The sequence below is a fragment of the Chiroxiphia lanceolata genome, chromosome 3 (assembly GCF_009829145.1).
Source record: "Chiroxiphia lanceolata isolate bChiLan1 chromosome 3, bChiLan1.pri, whole genome shotgun sequence".
Lineage (NCBI taxonomy): Eukaryota > Metazoa > Chordata > Aves > Passeriformes > Pipridae > Chiroxiphia > Chiroxiphia lanceolata.
Window position 1 is genome coordinate 97,615,908 of NC_045639.1, and position 19,358 is coordinate 97,635,265.

Consider the following 19,358-nt stretch of genomic DNA (forward strand, 5'->3'; position numbering starts at 1 on the left):
CCAGAGAGACAAAAGTCCTGTGCCAGACAGAATGAGAACAAGTAAATGCAAACACAGTTATAAATTTAAAAGTAGAGTGATATAATTAACTACAGAATAATTTTAATCCCATAGGTAATTATTTCACTTCCAAAGCCAGGATTTATTTTTTTTTGCTACCCATATATCAAGTCATCCAGTTGACTCAGGATATTATCAACATTACTAATAATCTTCCAGATTATGAAAAGAAATATTGGTGTTCAACCTTCTCAGTAATATTTTATAGGCCTGATTCAGGCTTTCTCTAGTGTTGGGTTTTGATTTTTTCTTTTTTTTTTTTTTTTTATGTAATTTAATGCAGTATTGGTTTTCCTCTGTTTTCCTTTTGAAACTGGCTTAAAATAGAGTACATGTACTCTCATTGTACAACAGTTGATGATTTGCTAATAGCTTATAGGTTTGTAGTATTTTTATATATGTGTTGTAATTAGTATTAACAGTTTATTTGGGTAAAGGCTGCTGTAGGTTTACAGTCAAATAAAGGTAGTGTCCTATTCAGTCCTGTTACTGAATATCCTGAACTTAGAAAGGAATGATTCTAGTCAGAATTATTATTTGACAGTGAATTCACAAGATCCATTAAAAATACTTCAGAGAATCTTTAGATGCTAAATGTGGTAAAGTGTACAAGCTGTCATGTGTTTACATCTTTCTCTGTGTTATTCCCATTTTTGATTACTAAAGAATCTTAATGACTTTGTGGAATCTAAAGGGTGGAGATTGTAAAAATGAATAGACTTTGAAAACTCACCTCCTCATACATACAAGTGACAGACCGCATATAATGGAAATTTTAGTTTGTTAAATATCAAACAATAAGATTGCTGGTTTGTGTTGCAGAATTATCAAGTTAACAATCACATGTTGCCTCTTAATGCAACTTTCCATTTTTGTGAGACGTGGTGCAATAACCTGACTACTGCTGTGAGCTCTGCTCATATCTCATATAATATAATATGATGAAACAGAACTGTGGGTTCAGCTCATAAGGTGTCATGAAAATGGATAAATAAAATTAAATAAAACCTGATGGAATAGGGTTAGTCTGCATTGTGCCACTTTCAAAAAAGATTCTCCCTTGAGAGCCAAAATTCATTAAAATCTTAATTTGAATGCATTTTCCCACCTTCTGTGATAAAAGTTGGCTTGTAACTCACATTTAGTCCATTGCTGACTGAGGATACTGTATACCCTGGCAGGATTGGAACGAACTCTGGCCATTCAGCCATTGAAACATTCTTGGCTTGAAACCCTGTACTCTGCAAACACAGACTGTGTCCAAATATCACGTTCTGGCTGCCTGTATTCAGGACCATCTGAAGGACGTGGCGTCAGTTTGATGAGGGCTTTTAACAGTTTCATTTACATGCTAAACAAAGATGGTTTAGTATGAAATTGTACCTCCACCCCAGGTATTTTTTTTTGCATTGACTGCAGTCATCCCAAAGGATAGTACAGCCAGGGTAACCCAGCCTAGTCTGAACCAGTTGGTGGGCATGATGTGAGATTGCAGTCAAGCTGCACAGCACAGTTGTATTAACAGCTGATGTTCTTCATCCCTACAGCGGTACTCCCCTTGGCTTCATCAGCCTTGGTGTTTCATTCCACTGAGCCAGCAAGCTCAATATTAAGGACGAGTTAGGCCAGAGTTACTTTCATTTATAAGGAAACCAGAATGGATCAAAAATTTGTGTTATGCCTTGTGCTAATGAAGGTGAAGACTGAATACAATGCCATTTTTGAACATAAGGCCTCATTAGAGCAGACGACATTTTAAGTTGGTTGGTGTTTAATTTTTGGACATTCTTTCATTATATCACTTGCAAATGTCTTCATTTTTTAAAAACATTTTTATTTTATAGCTTTAATTTTTAATTATCTTTACCAGTGTTATTTTTATTTATTATTGGAAAACTAATGATATATGAAGTTAGCATCTTACTCATTGTTCTTTCTCTTGGACCTATGCCTTTATCTCTAAACTTATTTTCAGAAGGCATAGAAGAACATTCTTAGCATTTTGTATTTCTCTTTTATCATTGCCTCCTTAAGACTAGACAGGCAGAAAAGACAGTACCTTTTAAGAGAAAGAACATCTTAATGAACTATTGAAGATCAGTCAACAGAGAAAAGGAAGTTATTTTGTTCTCTGATTCAGGAAAGTTTTTGTATTCAACCTAATAGTTAAGAACATATTTAAGGTCCAGTGGTATGAGTAGCAGTCACTGTATACTTAGTGAAAATAGTAGTCATTATATACATAGTGAGAAACATATGATGAATTCCTCAGTTGAGATTCTAGAACAATTTATATTACTTTTTCTTTTGAAGGATAAATACTTTAGCAATAGGCTTAAATTATTGATCTGAACATAAAGAATTCCTTGGGTGCAGAGAACTAATTTTTAAGTTTTTATTTAGCTGAACAGGCATATGCTTAAAATCAGATCTAGTAAATGTTTTTTTAAGATGTTAATGTTTTAATTGTTAGAATGAAATGCATATTTTTATGCATTATAATTATTCATAAATATTTCCTGGACAGAAGAAAACTTTAATGAAATATTTGTAAGTTTCACTTAGAAATTTTGGTCTAGAATCTGTGAGATTTTTTTTTATTAATATTTAAAAGCTTGATGAATCCAGAGTCACTTAGAAATTTTGTTCTAGAAGCGGGGGGGGGGGAGGGCATTAGTATTTAAAAACTTGATGAATCGAGAATTCATTTTTACTGAGAAAACCAAAGCATTTCCACTTTAGGACAGTTTGAAATTTCTTTCTATTCTTTGGTTTGGGTAAAAATCAGAAACAGTGGATTAACTGTCCAGCTCTAGATTTAGGCAGTTGTTTATGTACTTTCCCAAACTGAGGTTTTACATACATATATGTATATATTGTATATATGCATGTGTCTAAATAGTTTTGATAATGGATAATGCTTTCTTGCTAAGTGTACAAAGAAGTGGTATTCAGAGAGCATACTAACGTTCAAATACTTCTTCATGCTTGTGAAGAAGATCAAGTTTCAATAAAAAGATAATTAGCTTTGCTTAATAACTGTGTTATAATACAAAAGGTTTCTGAAAATTGTATTTCAGTTCTATAGGCTTTTATGATGAAAATTCTCATTGGAAGGTGCATGTTGTAGCTTATGAAACACAAAAGGTAGGTATAAAACCTAAAAAACATTATTTGCAATTTCAGTGGACCTATCGTTCTTAAACTATAAACTAAATAGAGAAAAATGTGAAAAATACATTGTATCTTTTTAGTTGTCATGTGTTCTAGCTAGCAATTGAATGAATAAACCGTAACCTTAGGATGCCAATTACATGTGCAGTTTCTTTCTTTTCTCTATTCACCTACCTCTGATTGACAATGTAGTTCCCTTATGAACTGCAGAAATCTAATGAAATACCACTTAAAGTTACTATTTGAATTTGCACCGTTACAGTCCAGGATGAAGAAAAAGGTTAATGACATTCTGTGCAGGGAAATTAGAGAATTATATAGTATACTTTCAGATAATTTGTCCAGGAGAGAACTAACTGCCTTATGTCCCTCTGAGGATGGATGGTATTTTGGACTTTGGATTTGGAGCTTGCTTTTACCACAGTGCTTTGGTACAGAAACTGGAGAAGCAAACACCTAGACAGAAATCATCATTCAACTGCATTAAAGATTCCTGTTGCATTGAAAGATACTAATTAAAATCAGAGTAAAATTCATGCAGAATATTTTGGGGCTGAAGCAGTCAAGAATCATCAGGATATTTGATGGAAAGAGCAAATGAAACTAACTTCTACTTGGAGATAATGTCACACGGAATAATATGAGGAATTTAATAACATCCTTTGACAATTTCATAGAAGTTCTAATTTTTATCTTTTCACTGTTCTTATCTTTCCCTTACTGGTTTCTGAACTAAAGACTTTTTAGGCTATTTTAGGAACTACATCTTTTCTTTTCTTGTAGCTCATTTAAAGCCTGTATTTCTGCTACTTTGGGCATCCTCCCTTAGTCTCCAGCTTTGTTTTCCAATGTTTCACCATCACCTCTACAGCATTTAAAATTTTTGGCATAATGTAATAGAATTTAAAGGAAACATACTTGCATATTTTGGAAGACAAGATTGAAGATGCCAGACTATAATTTCTTTATATAATGTTACCTATTAATAACTTGCCTTATTAAGCTCAGAAAGTCTTTTATGTGTGATATTAATCATATGTCTATTAGTGTAAACCTTATACCTTAGAATATTGCAACTGTGTGATGAGATTCATTTGCCTTTACACTGTACTAAATTCCTTTGTCAATTTATTCTCCTAATGGTTAATTAATTTTAAAATACACACGACTATTTTTACCTCTAAAATATTGTACTAATTCACAGAATCATAGAATTGTTAAGGTTGCTGAGATCATCGAAGCCAACTGTTAAACTCTGGAAATATTATCAAGTTTAGATTGATTTAACGCTTTTAACACCACTAACAATATTTCTAGAAATACGACATTTTTGCAATTTTAAATAGCTTTTCACTGACTCTTAAGGGAGTCTTAACTATGCTTGACTAGTAGAACTTATTTTTAAGCAAAATATAACATATTCATAGTTATAACTGTTACTTTTGCTTCTTAATTATTGCTACTTATTTCTGAATTATGTCTATCTAAAATGCATGAGTAGTTTTACTTTTATTTTCAAACTCAAGGGACTGTGGTTAGGCAAGTATCCCAAATAATAAATGACAGTATAAATGTAGTACTTTCAGATTTTCTGAAAATACATTTAAAAAAAACCTCTGCCTTGCTTTTCTTACTGTCACATCTTAGTTGTCATGACTTTTCTTAAAAAGGTAACATTTTAAAGTAATTACACGCTTAATGTTCCAATTTGGTTTCCTTGCTTTGATAATTGATGTCTTTCTGTAAAGGCAACTGAATGTAAAATGGGAAGTATTTCATTCTACTGAGAATTTATCATGATAACCATTCCGGTGGGTTCTCTCTGCTGCAACATCTACAAGCTGATCTGAGCTACATTAGGCCTCTTTCCTTAATCAAAGAAAAGGAACTTTTCTTCACTGAGTTCATACTGTACAAGAATCCCATTGCCATTTGGTTTGGCTGAAGAATCTTGCATCGAGTCATAGAAATACCTGGATTCTGTGGGAAACTCAGACCATCTGAATTTTTCTCCTTTTGTTTCCTAAAGTAGGTCTGAAGTCAATTTAATAATGGTGTATGCTGGTACTTTTTACAGATAGTGTAAATTACTGACAATGTAGCTCATGTTGCAAAACTGTTTGCAATCAGAAAACCATCCTAAAGCCTTTAGATAATTCCTCCTCAGTTCCTCCTAACAGTTACATGGATAGAAATAAAACTGAACTTTAATACTTTTTTCCATCCTGCTTTTCAAAGCACGTTTAATGAAAGATCCTAGTCTTCTCAGTTTTGGCATACATGCAGCCATTGTCCCCACCAGCTCAGTTAAAAATTGGCAAGTTTTGCCTGCAATATGGGCTCTTTGAATGATTAGGCAATAGTAACAAAGTGGTATTTTGAAAATAGCCTCAGAAAGCAGTTATAATATCATCTGCCTTCTAAAAGCTATGGCACGGAATAAACAGATTTTGTTTTTAAGGTTAAGGTTCCTTAATGCCCATTGGTATGGTCTTGGGATTCCTAATTGTCCTTACACATCTTACTCATTTTACTTTTTGACATACATAAAATATAAGACAATTTTTTTTTGTTTGTAATAAAGCTATGTTTATTCTCTTTATAGTTTTCAATCAAAAGTATTAGAAATTTGTTGTTACAGTAGTTCTCCTTTCAGGTTGTATTCCATTCTTGCCACTAACAGAAAAATGGTTTTATCAACAATATGTTCTAAAAAAACTTATTTTTTGATAAGGTCGTCTCAAAGGAGAAGATGAAGGAGCCAAGCCATTATCAGTCACCTATCCTCAAAACATATTTAGTTCTGTAGCATTTTCCTGTAGAAAGACATTCCCTGCTATGTCCAGTCTTTGCCCACTCCTGCATCCAGTGCCTTTCTCACTTCGTGCATTTTGTGCGTCTCGCACATCGAAGCAACATGTTGAGCTTCAGTGCTTCAGGTTTGTGGATGTTTAGATCTAGAAGTTACTTCTTGATGGGTAGATACAGTAGTTTTAGGATTATGAGATGATCTCTTACTTCTTGCTCCACAGGCACTGAGAAAAAGGAGTCCTAGTTTCCCATCTGTCACTTATTCAGTGTGGGAAACCTGGCATATGAGAATAATGACATGAGTGTTTGATGAAACACATTGTATTATTAACTGATTTACAGCTTTTCTTTACAAGATAAATGGGGCACTTATAAAGACGAGAAAGAAAGCTAAACTAAGGAAAAATAGAAAAATAGAAATTCAGAAAGTTGGGGTTTTTTTATTTAAACGAAGACATGTAAGTCCTGTAAAGTCCTGTAAAGAGTATGCTCAGTTTTAAAAAACTTCTCTAACAAGGTAGTTTTCAATAATTGAGTTAATATAGTTCTGTTTTAAATCACATATTAAAAATCTCAAAGTGCTTGACTTAAAAAAAGCCCAACCAAATCAACCAAAAAAACACAAAAACCACCAAACAAAAAACCCCACAAAACCCAAAAAAACCAAACCAAAAAATACTGACCCATATTGCAGCAGGTATCTTTACAGCCATCACTGTAGTTATCACTTTTTATCATAGGACATAGTACTTGATGTGTTTCTCATGTGATTCAGGAATTCAATAAAAATTGAGTACTGTGACCAGTCTTGAAAAATACAAGGACATGAGATTATTTACAGACTCAAATCTTCATAGAGATGTTCATCAGTTAATATGTTGTAAGTCAGAAATTCCCAAGACTATGTTCAGTAAAGTTTCCATTTCACAACCTTGCAAATTTTGGAAAATTTGATACAGCCCTAGTGGATAGCAAAAGTAAATGAAGCAAATCTAGAAAGGATTACTTGTTTTTTTCACTTCTCACTGAATGCTAAAGAACTTTTAATAGCTCCTGGCTCTGTCAGAGATTCTATTTTTTTTTTTTTTTTAAGATTAGAATGAGGAGTCATTTGCATTTAGGAAAGTATTTCAAGTCTAATATTCTCAAAAGCGAGATTTTTTTTTAAAATTTTTGTTTTCATACCATTATTTCAACCTAAGCCCGTTTAGGTTTCTCTCATGCTTTGCTCAATTCAGTATCACTTTTGAATTTAATCAATGTACAGCAACTAATCAATATTAAATGTTTTTAAACATAATTAAAATGTAGAGTAAAGGTTATGTAGCACTAGTTGTTGTAACACACACTTCATTTTCTTTTACAGCCTGGTACCTTTCTGCTTTTCACTATTTTGTACTTATTTTCAAAGTTGGGTTTTTTTTGGACATGTTCAATTCACCGCTACTGAAATATCATTTCAAATAAAACTTCAAGAGGCAAACTGGATTCTGAAAAAGTTGTGTTTATTATTTCACTGAATAGGGTTATATGCTCCTTGATATCCCAAAGCTCTTCCTCAAGTATTTTGTTTTTAGTATTGATTAATTTTACCCATAATGACTGATAATTTTAGAGCAGTCTTTGTATATGAGGATGTTACCAGTGGGAGAAAGAGTTCCACATAGCCTGGAAGAATTTACTCAATATTTTTGTCATGTAGAGAACATGTGACTTCATGAAAACATCAGTAGATGTTTTGTCTTCAGGTTTAAATATGCCTTAGAGAAACGAGACTGCTTTTTTTGTCTATTTCCAAGGACTTTTTCCAGTCAATTTATTTCTAATATACTTGTAAACTATATTGTAAATTCTGCATTGTAATGGCACATCCTCTAGAATTTGATTTGGGGAACATACATTTGTTAGAAATCATTATTGATTTCAAATTATAGACCATTGTCTAAACCCAAAGTGTTTCACCATAGATGTGCAAGCACTGCCATAACAGCAGCAGCAGGTGTCTACATTATTGGTTTAGTATGCAGTGTAATGCACTTCTAGAGTAAATGCCCTGGTTGTCCCAATTTCCTGGGCTTTGTTTCAGTTCACAGAGTATTTGGTATTGATCACATAATGTTCCTTCTCTCATTTACTTATGTGGACAGCCTTGATTGTTTTTAGAGACAGCAAGCAGGATATAATTGCTTTGTGCCCTTAAACTATAAAATGTATTGACTAACACCCCTAAGGTAGCTGGGAATGTTGCAGTATTCATCACCCCTGTGAAATGAGCAATGAGTCTTTGCTGACCTGTCAGTCAACAGTTCGATGAGAAAGGTTCGACCTCCATTGCTCCCTCGAAGGGAATTGTCTTCAGTGCTGCTAAGTTACAATCCAACAGCTATCTGGTTTTCTTCCTTGAAGTTTTATACCTTTTCATATTACTTCTTTTCCTTTTTAAGCCTTGAGTTGTTAACTAGCTCTATCGCAAGAATTTTACCTGTGTCTGGAATTTAACCCTTCCTTTTGTGCATAAATAAATAGTAGTCTATGTATTTTATTATAACTTTTGTTAGAACCAAGTAGTTTTCTTGGAAGTCTTAGACAGCATTGCACAACTGTGCTGTTGTGTCACTAAGCAGTGGATCACAGATAGATGAATATCCAGGACTACCTGCCTGCAAATCTTCACCATAAACTCTTCCATCAGGATCTCAGCTTTCACACAAACATTTTCTGGCTTAGTATGCTTTGCTTTCTTACCTTACGTTTTTCTCTTTTGATCTCTTACAGAAATTTTTTCCAAACTCATCTCTCACATCCCCATGTCTCTTTCTTTACTGTGCTTTTATCTGTATTGCTGTTTCTAACTGATCTTCCCAGTAGCAACAGCGGCTTTGACCATCCAGCAGAGCTGACAACATGAGGACCTCAAGAAAACAGCACTGCCTGCTGCCCACGTATGCCATCCTCATCACATCTGTGGCTGCAGATCAGCTGACTGGTACTTGTTGAAGCATAAACAAACACATATGCCTTGCTGCAGAACGTTGGAGCATGAATCCTACTGCAACCTCCACAAAAACAATCTAATATCAGAGGATTGGCTTATTAGGGTTGTCCTCCTGAAGGAAGTTGAGAACCGACTGTCCCTGTGTTACAGTTGTTCAGTTGATGTCCAGCCTTTACATGGATTTCAGTTTCAGGGACCACTGCATTACTTGTAAGCAAGGTCTGCTTCTGTGTATTGTGGCCTCTTACAGCTATTACTGGCAGCAGGAGTGCATCACTCTGTGGCACTGGTGTGCCTTAGGATGGGCTGCTTAGGAGCCCACAAAACAGAAAGTTTTGTGTAATAGTTTTCCTTAGGCAGCTTCTCTTCACTTGAGAGCATTTAGACTGAAAGCCCAGTCTAACTGATCTCAATTAAAATCCCTGAAACCCTTACAGTGTGGGTGTAAGGAGCTTCAGCACCAACTGCTTTGATTTGTGATCTCTCTCTGTTCTGCCTCATCACACATACCTATTCTGTTCTGGTTTCAGCTGGGACTGTTCTTAGTTCCTGGTACAGTGCTATGTTTTGTATTGAGTATGGGAATGACATTGATAACACTCTGGCCAAAGGAATATTCCATACCATAGAACATCATGCTCAGTATATAAACTGGAGGGAATTGTCTGGGAGCTGCTAATCACTGCTCAGGGATGGGATGGGCATTGGTGATGAGGAATTGTGTTGTGCCTCACTTTTTTCTCTTGGATTTTATCACACGCTATCTCCTTTCCACTACTATTATCATATTTTACTTTAGTTCAATTCTTAAACTGTTCTTATCTCACAAGATTTACCTTTTTTTTTAGTTCTCCCCATCCCACTGAGGGCTGGCAGGTAGTGGGCTGTGGGGTTTGAAAGGAGGGTTGAGCAGGTGACTGCGTGGTACATAGTTGCCAGTAGGTTTAAACCACAACAGCTTGCTAATAGAGGCATAATCAAAATTTCTGCACCAATCACACACATTGGGCAAGGTATGCACCCTTTGAATTTATCCTTTTCTACTTTCCTGCAACTGGAATTTTAAACACACCTCCTTCCTTCTACCTCCAATTCAAGTATGGTTCCACTTTTCTAGAACAGCCCCTAACATAGGTGCTGAATTAAAAATTGTTCATGTGTATTTCACTATTGGTATATATATTACTAATATCTCGAAAACAAGTTTAGTATTGAGATATGCAACCTAATGCTCAGAACCTCGAGCAAAGTATGTACCCAATATAGGCTACTTTGTAATGGTTTTGAACAGCTTTAATTCAGTTCAATTTCTGTACATAGATGTCTCTTTTCTATACCACCTATTGCAAATTGTATGCATATTTTTAATACAAAGTAGGATGAGATGTGGGGTAAAGACCTTCAGTGCAACTTGTAGCATGTTATTTAAAACAAATAGTGAAATATTTCCTAGGTATTGGCTAATGAACTGCTATCTTTTATCTGTGAAAAGAGTGATGAAAAATCTATTAGAAAAAAAAATTAATTTTAAAAAAGCGCTATTTTGTACCAAAAGTGAATTTATAGTGGCAACAGCTGTATTGCAGAAATTGTGAGAATATTCTATGCAGTTTTTCTTTCTTTTTTTACCTCTATTTCTGTCTCTTATAATACTGCCTTTGTTAACATTTGTTGCATTCTTCTAAGCCTCAAGCTGTGACTTGAAAGATCTTGTATAAGACTAATAGGTCTTACTTAATACTATCAGTCTTTGCAGGGTCAGAGCCTTACTTTCAATTAAGTAATATTTCATGAGATAAACATCCTCGAATTCCACAGAAAAAGTAAAAAGCCTAAAAGTTAGAGAATACACCTCAAAAAATGTCTTTCTTTGTATCTGTGCAGAATTGTTTGCAGTTTCACTGCATTATTCCCATTAACTCTGTAGGGCAGGAAACATGCAAATTGGACATTGGAATAACATTATTCTTGGGAACAAAGATAGTTTAAACTTCATGTTAAAGAGTTATATTAAATTCTAGGCACAACCTCTTTAATTACAGCAGTCCCTGTAAATTTGTTCAGGGGGAAAGGAATTGCTAAGTCGTTTCAGAAATTCCTGCTTCCCTTTTGTGGAAGAATAATGAAAAGTGTGAATCACATTTTCCACATAATTTAATGAAATCCGTCATTAGTGAGAAGTGACATTTGCATTCCACACTAAACAAGTTCTTTGTGCATGGAAAGTAGCTCTCTTAATTTGTTTAAAATTGCTGGGAATCTATTACCTTTGTAGGATGAATACTGATTGCTGTGCCGTTGGTATTTTCACAACCAAATCAGTTTCAAATGAAGATTACTAACAGCATGTTAAACCAGTTGCTGGTAGAGAATATAGCATTTTTTTCAGTATTGCTGTCAATTAAAATCTACTCCTTCTGTAATCCCACAGCTGAACAAACAGGAATGTTATTTATAGGAGATGCAATAATACAGGTCAGTAAACATTCACTTTTTTCCACAGACCTTTGTTTCATACTTGCTTTTATTTCAGTAACTAATTTTCACATTGCAAATCATTTTCTCCCTATCATATCTGTTTTTAGGTTAATGGTATAAATGTAGAAAGTGCTACCCATGAAGAAGTGGTAAGTCATTCCACTTTGATTTTTTTATTGGTGTACAGAATATCTTATGCCCAAAGTGTTCTGTCTCTAACCTTGTTTCAAATTAATTTACTCTTTTTTACTATAAAGATAGTGCTATAGTCAGATTTGTCATATATGTGATTATTAAAAATTTTCCAGTTATTTCATTCATTTTTGAAATATAGTTTCATACAACATTTGGCCTAAACCAAAACAAAATAATTTATTGAGTAGTGGTTAGTTTTTACTGATTTGTTTGATTTATCACACTGACTGTATGAGGATAAAGCCAGTTCACATTCAGTCCATGTGCAGTGCTTTTCAGGTCTGCAGTGCAAGGCAGTATAGATAAAAATTGTTACCCACTGTTGCCTGTTTATTGGCAGTTATCAGTTGATTCACTGACAACTGTATCTCAGAATAACATCTGTAGCAACCGTAAATGACATGGGCTTTGACAGTCTTATCAGCAAGGCAGAAATTACATGGCCAGAGGAACTAAACTTGCTTTTATTACTTGGAGGTGATCTCTCTAGGTCAAGATAAAGTGCAGCTGCATGATTTTGCAGGTCTTTTCTTGGTGTTGATTAATACCATCAGGCTGAATCTCTTACAGACAATCTCAGTAAAGCACTGAGTCAGGTCTATTGTGTATTGGTGAACTGCCCTCCTGCTGCTTGTATTGTTATTACACATAAAAAACCCTCTAGACTTGATGAAAGTTATTCCTCACAAAATGGTAAGTTACATCCCTTAAGGATTGTTTTTCAGAACCAAGTGCTCCAAAACTGTTGATGTAACACAGCAGAGGTGAGGAATCAAAGAGAAAAGCATGGTGCTGCTCCTCGCCACATACATGGGAATTCAATCGAAGCATTACGCAAAATTTCCTAAAACAACTGTAGGCCATATGGCTGAAGGAAACTCAAAAGATCTCAGTGGGCCAGGAAATAGATCTGCAAAGAGACTTTTCTACTACCACAGCCTGTTACCATGATCAGAATGGGGTTGGGTAAACGAGTCAGGTGGTAGAGGCTGGTTCTATGAGATTTGGCTGTTGCCAAAGTTCCCGAGAGAATGGAAGTTTTCTTATTTTTTACTTCTATCAAAATTATGTCTTTGCATTTTTATGAAATAATAGTTAAGATAAAGTTCTCTTTATTTGAATATGGTGGGTTTTCAGTTTGAAAGAAATGCTTCAGAAGATGTTTGGGCACTTAGAAACACCACTGAAGAAGGCACTATTATAAAACATATTAAACTATTAATATAATAGCATAGTGATTAAGGGTAGTTGTCCAGAAAGCAGGAGGTTGAGGATGAAGAACTCATCTAACTTTTAGAAAATCATACCTACATCTTCTACCTCTGTAAAGAGCACCCTATTTTCTAAATGTCACTCAGATTAGAAGAGAGGTGCTCCAGCACTTCTGTTCAAAAGGCAGTGTTCGAGCCTTCTGTTCAAGCCTCAGCAGTGAGGCTTGGGTAGTCTCAATTCACCATGGGTTCCAGCTTACACAACCTTGTTAATATCACACAAAATACTTAATCAGTGGGACCCAATCAAAGGTTATTAAGTAATTCTTTTGACTTGCTTTATTTTCATCTGGCACCATGATCTCTTCCATATTCAGTCATCTACTTCAAGGTGGGACTTCTGAACCATCGTCCTTCAATACTGTTTGAGCACACTTCCTGCTGCTTGCATTCTGGTTGCAAGAGACCTCTTTTGTAAATGTCCAGCTCAACATTACTAATTGTTCTGTGTGACCCAAGGGACTGTGTACTGGGTCTGGCTGAGACAGCATTTTCTTTGTGGCAGCCAGTAGGGTGCTGCATTTTGGTTTGTGACTAAACATTAGTAAAATGCCACAGTGTTTGTTATTGCTGAGCAGTACTTACAGACCATTGAGGCTTTCTCTTTTTTCCCACTTTTCCCCCTCTCAACGAGCAGGTAGGGAGTGGGCAAGAAGTTGGAAGGGGACATAGCCAGGAAAGCTGACCTGAACTGACCAAAGGGATATTTCGTACCATATAACATAATGCTCAGCAGTAAAAATTGTGGGGAGTGTTCTCTGGAGGATGCAGCCATTGCTCAGAGACTGAATGGGTATCGGTCTGTTTGTGGGAGGTGGTGACTGATTGCCTTCACATCACTTGTTTTGTTTTTTACCTTTGTCTTAAGTTATTAAAGTGTCTTTATCTTGAAACTGTTGCTATTGTGAAAGTTTTGTTGCTTTGTTCTTCCTATTCTCTCCCGTCCTGCCAGTGGGGGGAATGGAATTCAACTCAACACAGACTACTAAAAGTGGTGCTGTTGGCAAAGGTAGGGATTCTGAATTACTTCCCTAGTCCAGCCTTAGTGGTAAGCCAGTAAGGGGCAAAACCAAGTACATGTTTCTTGCTTTTTTTGGTGTTGGACTGTTTTTTTTAATCTATTTGTTTGTCGTTTCACGGTTTGATTATTTTATATTTTTTAATTGTAGCTTTAACAAATGTTTTCAAGAATTTTATTTGGGTTTTTTAATTTCTTTGTTTTACAGTGGCATGTCTGGATTCCTTGCTGTATAGACTTTCCTCCCTTTTGTTCTTAATTTCTACCATTTTAGAATGTACTGCTGGTTCACGCTTGCAGGATGTGAAGATGTGCACTGCCTAGGCACAAACTCAGATAACCTACATCTTACTAAATTGAAGCTTAAGTGTATGTCAGTTTGGCTCACATTTATTAAAGGCTTATGACCCATTGGGGTAAATACATGGGAGAGAAGGCTACAAAATCTGTGAACTTTAGGAGAGGAGGCCAGTTTGTTCTGTCTGCTACCTACTGTCTTCACTCTGAAGATGCTTCTGTAGATAAATTGTCAGCAACAATTTAACAACAAACTGGCTTTCCTGTTTTTCACATCTGATTACTACAGTTTGTTTTTCTCCACAATTACTCAAGCTGTTACTGGTTCTGCCTACGGGTATGAATAGAATAAATAACTCCAAATCAGGACTGGGGAAAATCTTGCTTTTACAGAATGTAATACAATAGTGTGGAAAATTGAAAATAATTTCTTTTCCTTGAAAAATAAATTTATTTTTAGAAATAATCTATTGGTGTGGAGAGACTGTGAATACAAAAAATGTTAATTCAGAGATTAATATAGTTTCTGTATTGCTCATCAGAGAGGAAAATTAATTTTCTTTCCCTGGTGGCTAATCAGGTTGTCACTCTGCAAAACACAAAAGGAACAGTCAGTTCTCTGGAGGGAAGAGAGAGAGGCAAACAGAGGGGAAGAGTATTTAGGTTGAAATTCACAAAGAAGATATACCAATTGATATTCACCTGGCTGGGACCTCAATTTTCAAGGTGTTCGCAATACACTGCGAAAGGAAATGAAACATGAGATGACAGTTTGCTGATTCAACAGAATTTTTCAGATTCATAGAATCACAGAATCGTGAAATGGTTTGAGTTGGAAAGGACGTTGAACTTCATCTAGTTTCACCCCTGTGCCATGGGCAGGGAACCTGCACCAGACCAGGTTGTTCAAAGCCCCATCCAAACTGGGCCTTGAGCACTTTCAGCAATGCAGCATCCACAGTTTCTCTGTGCAACCTGTGCCAGTGCCTCATCACCCTCACAGTAAAGAATTTCTTCCTAATATCTAATCTAAATCTCCCTTCCTTCACTTTAAAACTGTTCTCCCTTGTCCTATCACTACATTCTTTTGTAAAAAGTCCCTCTCCAGCTCTCTTGTAGCTCCTTTAGGGTCTGGAAGGTGCTCTAAGGTCTCCTCAGAGCCTTCTCTTCTCCGGTCTGAAGAGTCCCAACTTTCTCAGCCTGTTATCATAGCAGAGGTGCTCCAGTTCTCTGGGCATGTTCATGGCCCACCTGATGATCAGAGGACTGAAAACACTTCCTGGCATTTTGTGGTGTGGGGCTGGGTGATTCTCTCTCTCTGTACTTGGTTGAAGGGGTAAATAACATTTATAAAGATTTTTGTGAGTCCTCGGGGTGAGCACTGCCCTCTGACGAAATGCTCTAGAAATACCTATTTGTTTCCACCATAAGCAAAATATAGGTGATGTGATGAAAAAACATCACTGGAGCCTTTCAAGATGCAGTTGGACAGGGTGCTAGATAATCTCGTGTAGGCTCCCTTTCACACAAAAGGTGGGACCATATGATCTTTTGAGGCCCTTCAAAACCTGGGCTGTTTTGTATGACTCTCTGATTAGTTCAAATGTGAGTTTCTATGAAATGAATCCCATTCAAGACAAATTAAATCAAAACTGATTATTTCCATTAACGAGAAAAGGCAAGAGTGAGAGTTTAGGTATAGAAAATGGAAAACTAGGTGCTGCGTGGTATTTTTTTCTCACTATGTCTTATACATGTATTTTATAGTAAATTATTGTGTTTCACACATTTTTAATATTTCACACAAATGTTAATTTACTTGGAATTTTATTCACTGACCCAGGAAAGTACTTAGGAATATTTATTTCTTTTTATTTATGAGTAATCTCACAGGAGGCCATCACTAAATAAACAATATCCATTAAAACAAAATCCATTCAATGGGAATAATTTTATATTTTCAGAATTTGAACTGATTTTAGTCAGTTCACATTTTTTTTCAGATCCCTCATAACTTCAGATGTCTGTAGTAATGCTATTTAATGTGTCATTGGCATGTCTGGCAGAAAGTGATGAACGTGTGCCTTATAGGGCTGATTCACTGAGATACAAGGAATGAACCTGAAAATTATTTATCTACATTGAGATGTTGAGATTTTATTTTCATTTATCCTTTAAGCCATCATCCATTTTGCATTAGCTATTTCAGAATTAAATCTCTGCATAGTCTTCTGGAATTCAGTTCTGAGTGGTGGAACATAGATTATGATTTTTATCCATATAATATCAGAAGGAAAGAGATCAAAAAGAAAGAAAAAGGAATTTACATAACTAAAAAAAGTACATAATAATTAACTGTTCAACAAATATATTAAAATTAGTAAGACAATAAAAATATAGAACTGTAGTGATTAATTAATAAAATCATAAAAATAATTATAAAATATCCTGTCAAATTGATAGATGCTTGTGAAGTAGCAAAAATAAATTCTTTTTATTTACTAATTTTACCATGTAGTAATATCTTATAGTCATATTAATGAGTACAGTTTATTGATATATGCTGTTGTTAAAACCATTAATCTTTAAACAAATTAAGGCATATGTTTCCAGTGTGAAAACTGCAGTGTTATGTTCTGTTTGTTTAACCACATGTTAATATTTGAATATGTAATTTAGTAATACTTGAGGCAACAACCTTATGACATCTGGAGAAATTAAAAATAAAATTTTCATTTAATATATTTAGAAGGTTTAATATCTTGATGTTACTGCCAGAAATAATCCACAGTACAGAATAGTTCAAGGAAATGCTCGTTGTTTTTCTGGACTGTCCAGGTAGCTGCTACATTGACATGTATAAATACCATTACAGACATACACGCAATTCTGACCCAAGACTGATGCTTAACTTCAAGTTATTCCTTGAATTTCTGCAGTTCTTCCTGCAGGAAGCTTTTCAGTTCCAACCTGCTTTTTCATACAACAGAAAAAATGTTATGAAGTCCTAATAAACAGTGTAATTCAAGTATGGCAAGTATAAAATGAGAGCTTGATCAGTTAAATGCAGGAAAAATAAATATTTTTCTACACAGACTGTGCATGTTTCATGTCTTGGAGATCCATCTTAATGGTGCTGAGATGAAATGTCACAGTACTGTCAGCAGTACTCTGCATGGTTTACTTGAACAGTTAGTCCTTTGTACTGCAACTTTTTTGTTCTCTCAATATAGAAGAAATATTCTCTTAATATTGAAAGGTTGATTCTACCAGATCCAGAAGAATGAGTAACTGAGATGTGAAGGTTGTCTGATTCCTTTGCATGTCATAGAATTGTTTGATTTCTTTCTTCAACTGCATGGTTTTCTCATTGTCCTGGTACTTCCCAGAGTTTGCTTTTCAATTTCTCCATTTTAGTAAATTCTTTCTGTTGAGAGTTTAAAAGTGATGTTTTAGGTGGTTTTCATCTAAATGAAGTTGAGCTACTTTATTCCCTACCCCTTGTTTGCACACTTGCACACCCTAACAAAAGCCATCTATTTCTCCCATTCACTTTTTCTAGACATACTGGAAGAAAAGGTGTATGCTACTAAAAAGCATTTTAAAAATGAAGAGTTGCCAAAAAGAAAAAAAAAAAAAATACAGTTTTTCACATGTTCTGAAATACTCTGCATACATCACTGTAAAGTTTAGCTGCTGTTACATCTTACTGTATGAATATAAGTTAAAAAGAAGTATGTGGTATTGCACAGGAACTTAGTAGTAGTGTCTTAAATGACCTCAACATCACACTCTATTTCCAGGATTTGCCATGTGTTCAAGTACTGCAGATGCAGTGGAGTGGAAATAAGAAAGCAGTCTCCAAAAATTATATTGAACATGTAGAGATGTGTGTGTGAATTTTTGTTGAAATGTGTGTTTTGTCATGGGAAACCTAAAGAAATATGAAATAGAATAATCCAACAAAGCAGTCATTGTGCTTCCAGAGGGATGACAAGCAAGTCTCGGGAAAATGTTAGAGAGCAAAGAAAAGGAAGAGCAGTAGAGAAGCTAAAAAAATCTGTTCCAGTGACTATTTGAAAGGGCTTTTGCTGGTGCTTTTCTTGATCTCCCTCGAGCAACTATTAAATAAAAATATATATATAAAAAAGTAAAAGGGTCATCCATCCTTATGGATATCCAATGAGTCTCCCTTTATTTTTTCCAAAGTCTTCTTCTGAGAAAGGATTTTATTTTTTTGAAGAGAATAAAAAAAAAGGGTGTTTGAAAAGAACAAAGCCAAAACCTTTAGCATCTTGTGCTTTTCTTACTCTAGCTAATTTCCAACACTGACCTACAATGTCACTGGATATTCAAAAAGAAATGTAGAGCTTTTTACTTATCAATTTTCCTATTACTAGTTTCTGTATATGAAACTTTCACTAGTTTGTGATTACACATATTGTCTTCCCAATATGTTGCTGTTATCACTATTTCATTAAATGGACAATTTGGGGCATGGAATAAGAGGATTGTATTTTGAGTGGCATAAGGTTTCTATGTGTTCCAGGCTGAGAGGCTATCTCCAGTTACACAAAGGCATATGAACAGAAACACAGGGGTAGAATCCATCACCCCTTAATATTATTGACAGGGAGCTTGCTGAAGTGATCTCAGACTCTGACCACTTGCTTTCCCTATTATTAGGAGATTTAGGTTTGGGGTCAGCCAAAACAAGCATGTAGATTTGGAAGCATTTGTAAGTCACTTTCAAACATGGAGCAGTTTTTACACACAGCTGTGTAAGAAACTGCATCATTTATATAAATAAGTTTTCATTAAGAAACTCCTTACCCATGAAAAATTCAAAAGTTTCTTGTTAGTTAATTCATTTTAATATATTTTTAGGATTACAGGCACACCAAAGAAAAGATATCAAGCTTTTGAAGATTTTACTTTCCTAACTTTATGTTGGTAGTTCTCTCCTTTGTCATTGCCTCAGTCAGTCCTAAAAGAATGTTTTAGTCATCTATTATGTGGACAGCAAATACCTGCTAAGGTTCAATAGAGAGCTGCAGGA

General features: G+C 35.1%; 1 protein-coding gene across 1 annotated transcript in view; it reads left to right on the plus strand.

The window, feature by feature from the left end:
- The window catches only part of SNTG2 (syntrophin gamma 2), a 155,244-nt gene that overhangs the window by 47,200 nt on the left and 88,686 nt on the right, over positions 1-19,358 (plus strand). Inside the window, 2 exon segments of the mRNA XM_032683929.1 lie at positions 11,472-11,515; positions 11,626-11,667. Of these exon segments, the coding sequence (XP_032539820.1) occupies positions 11,472-11,515; positions 11,626-11,667 (86 nt within the window).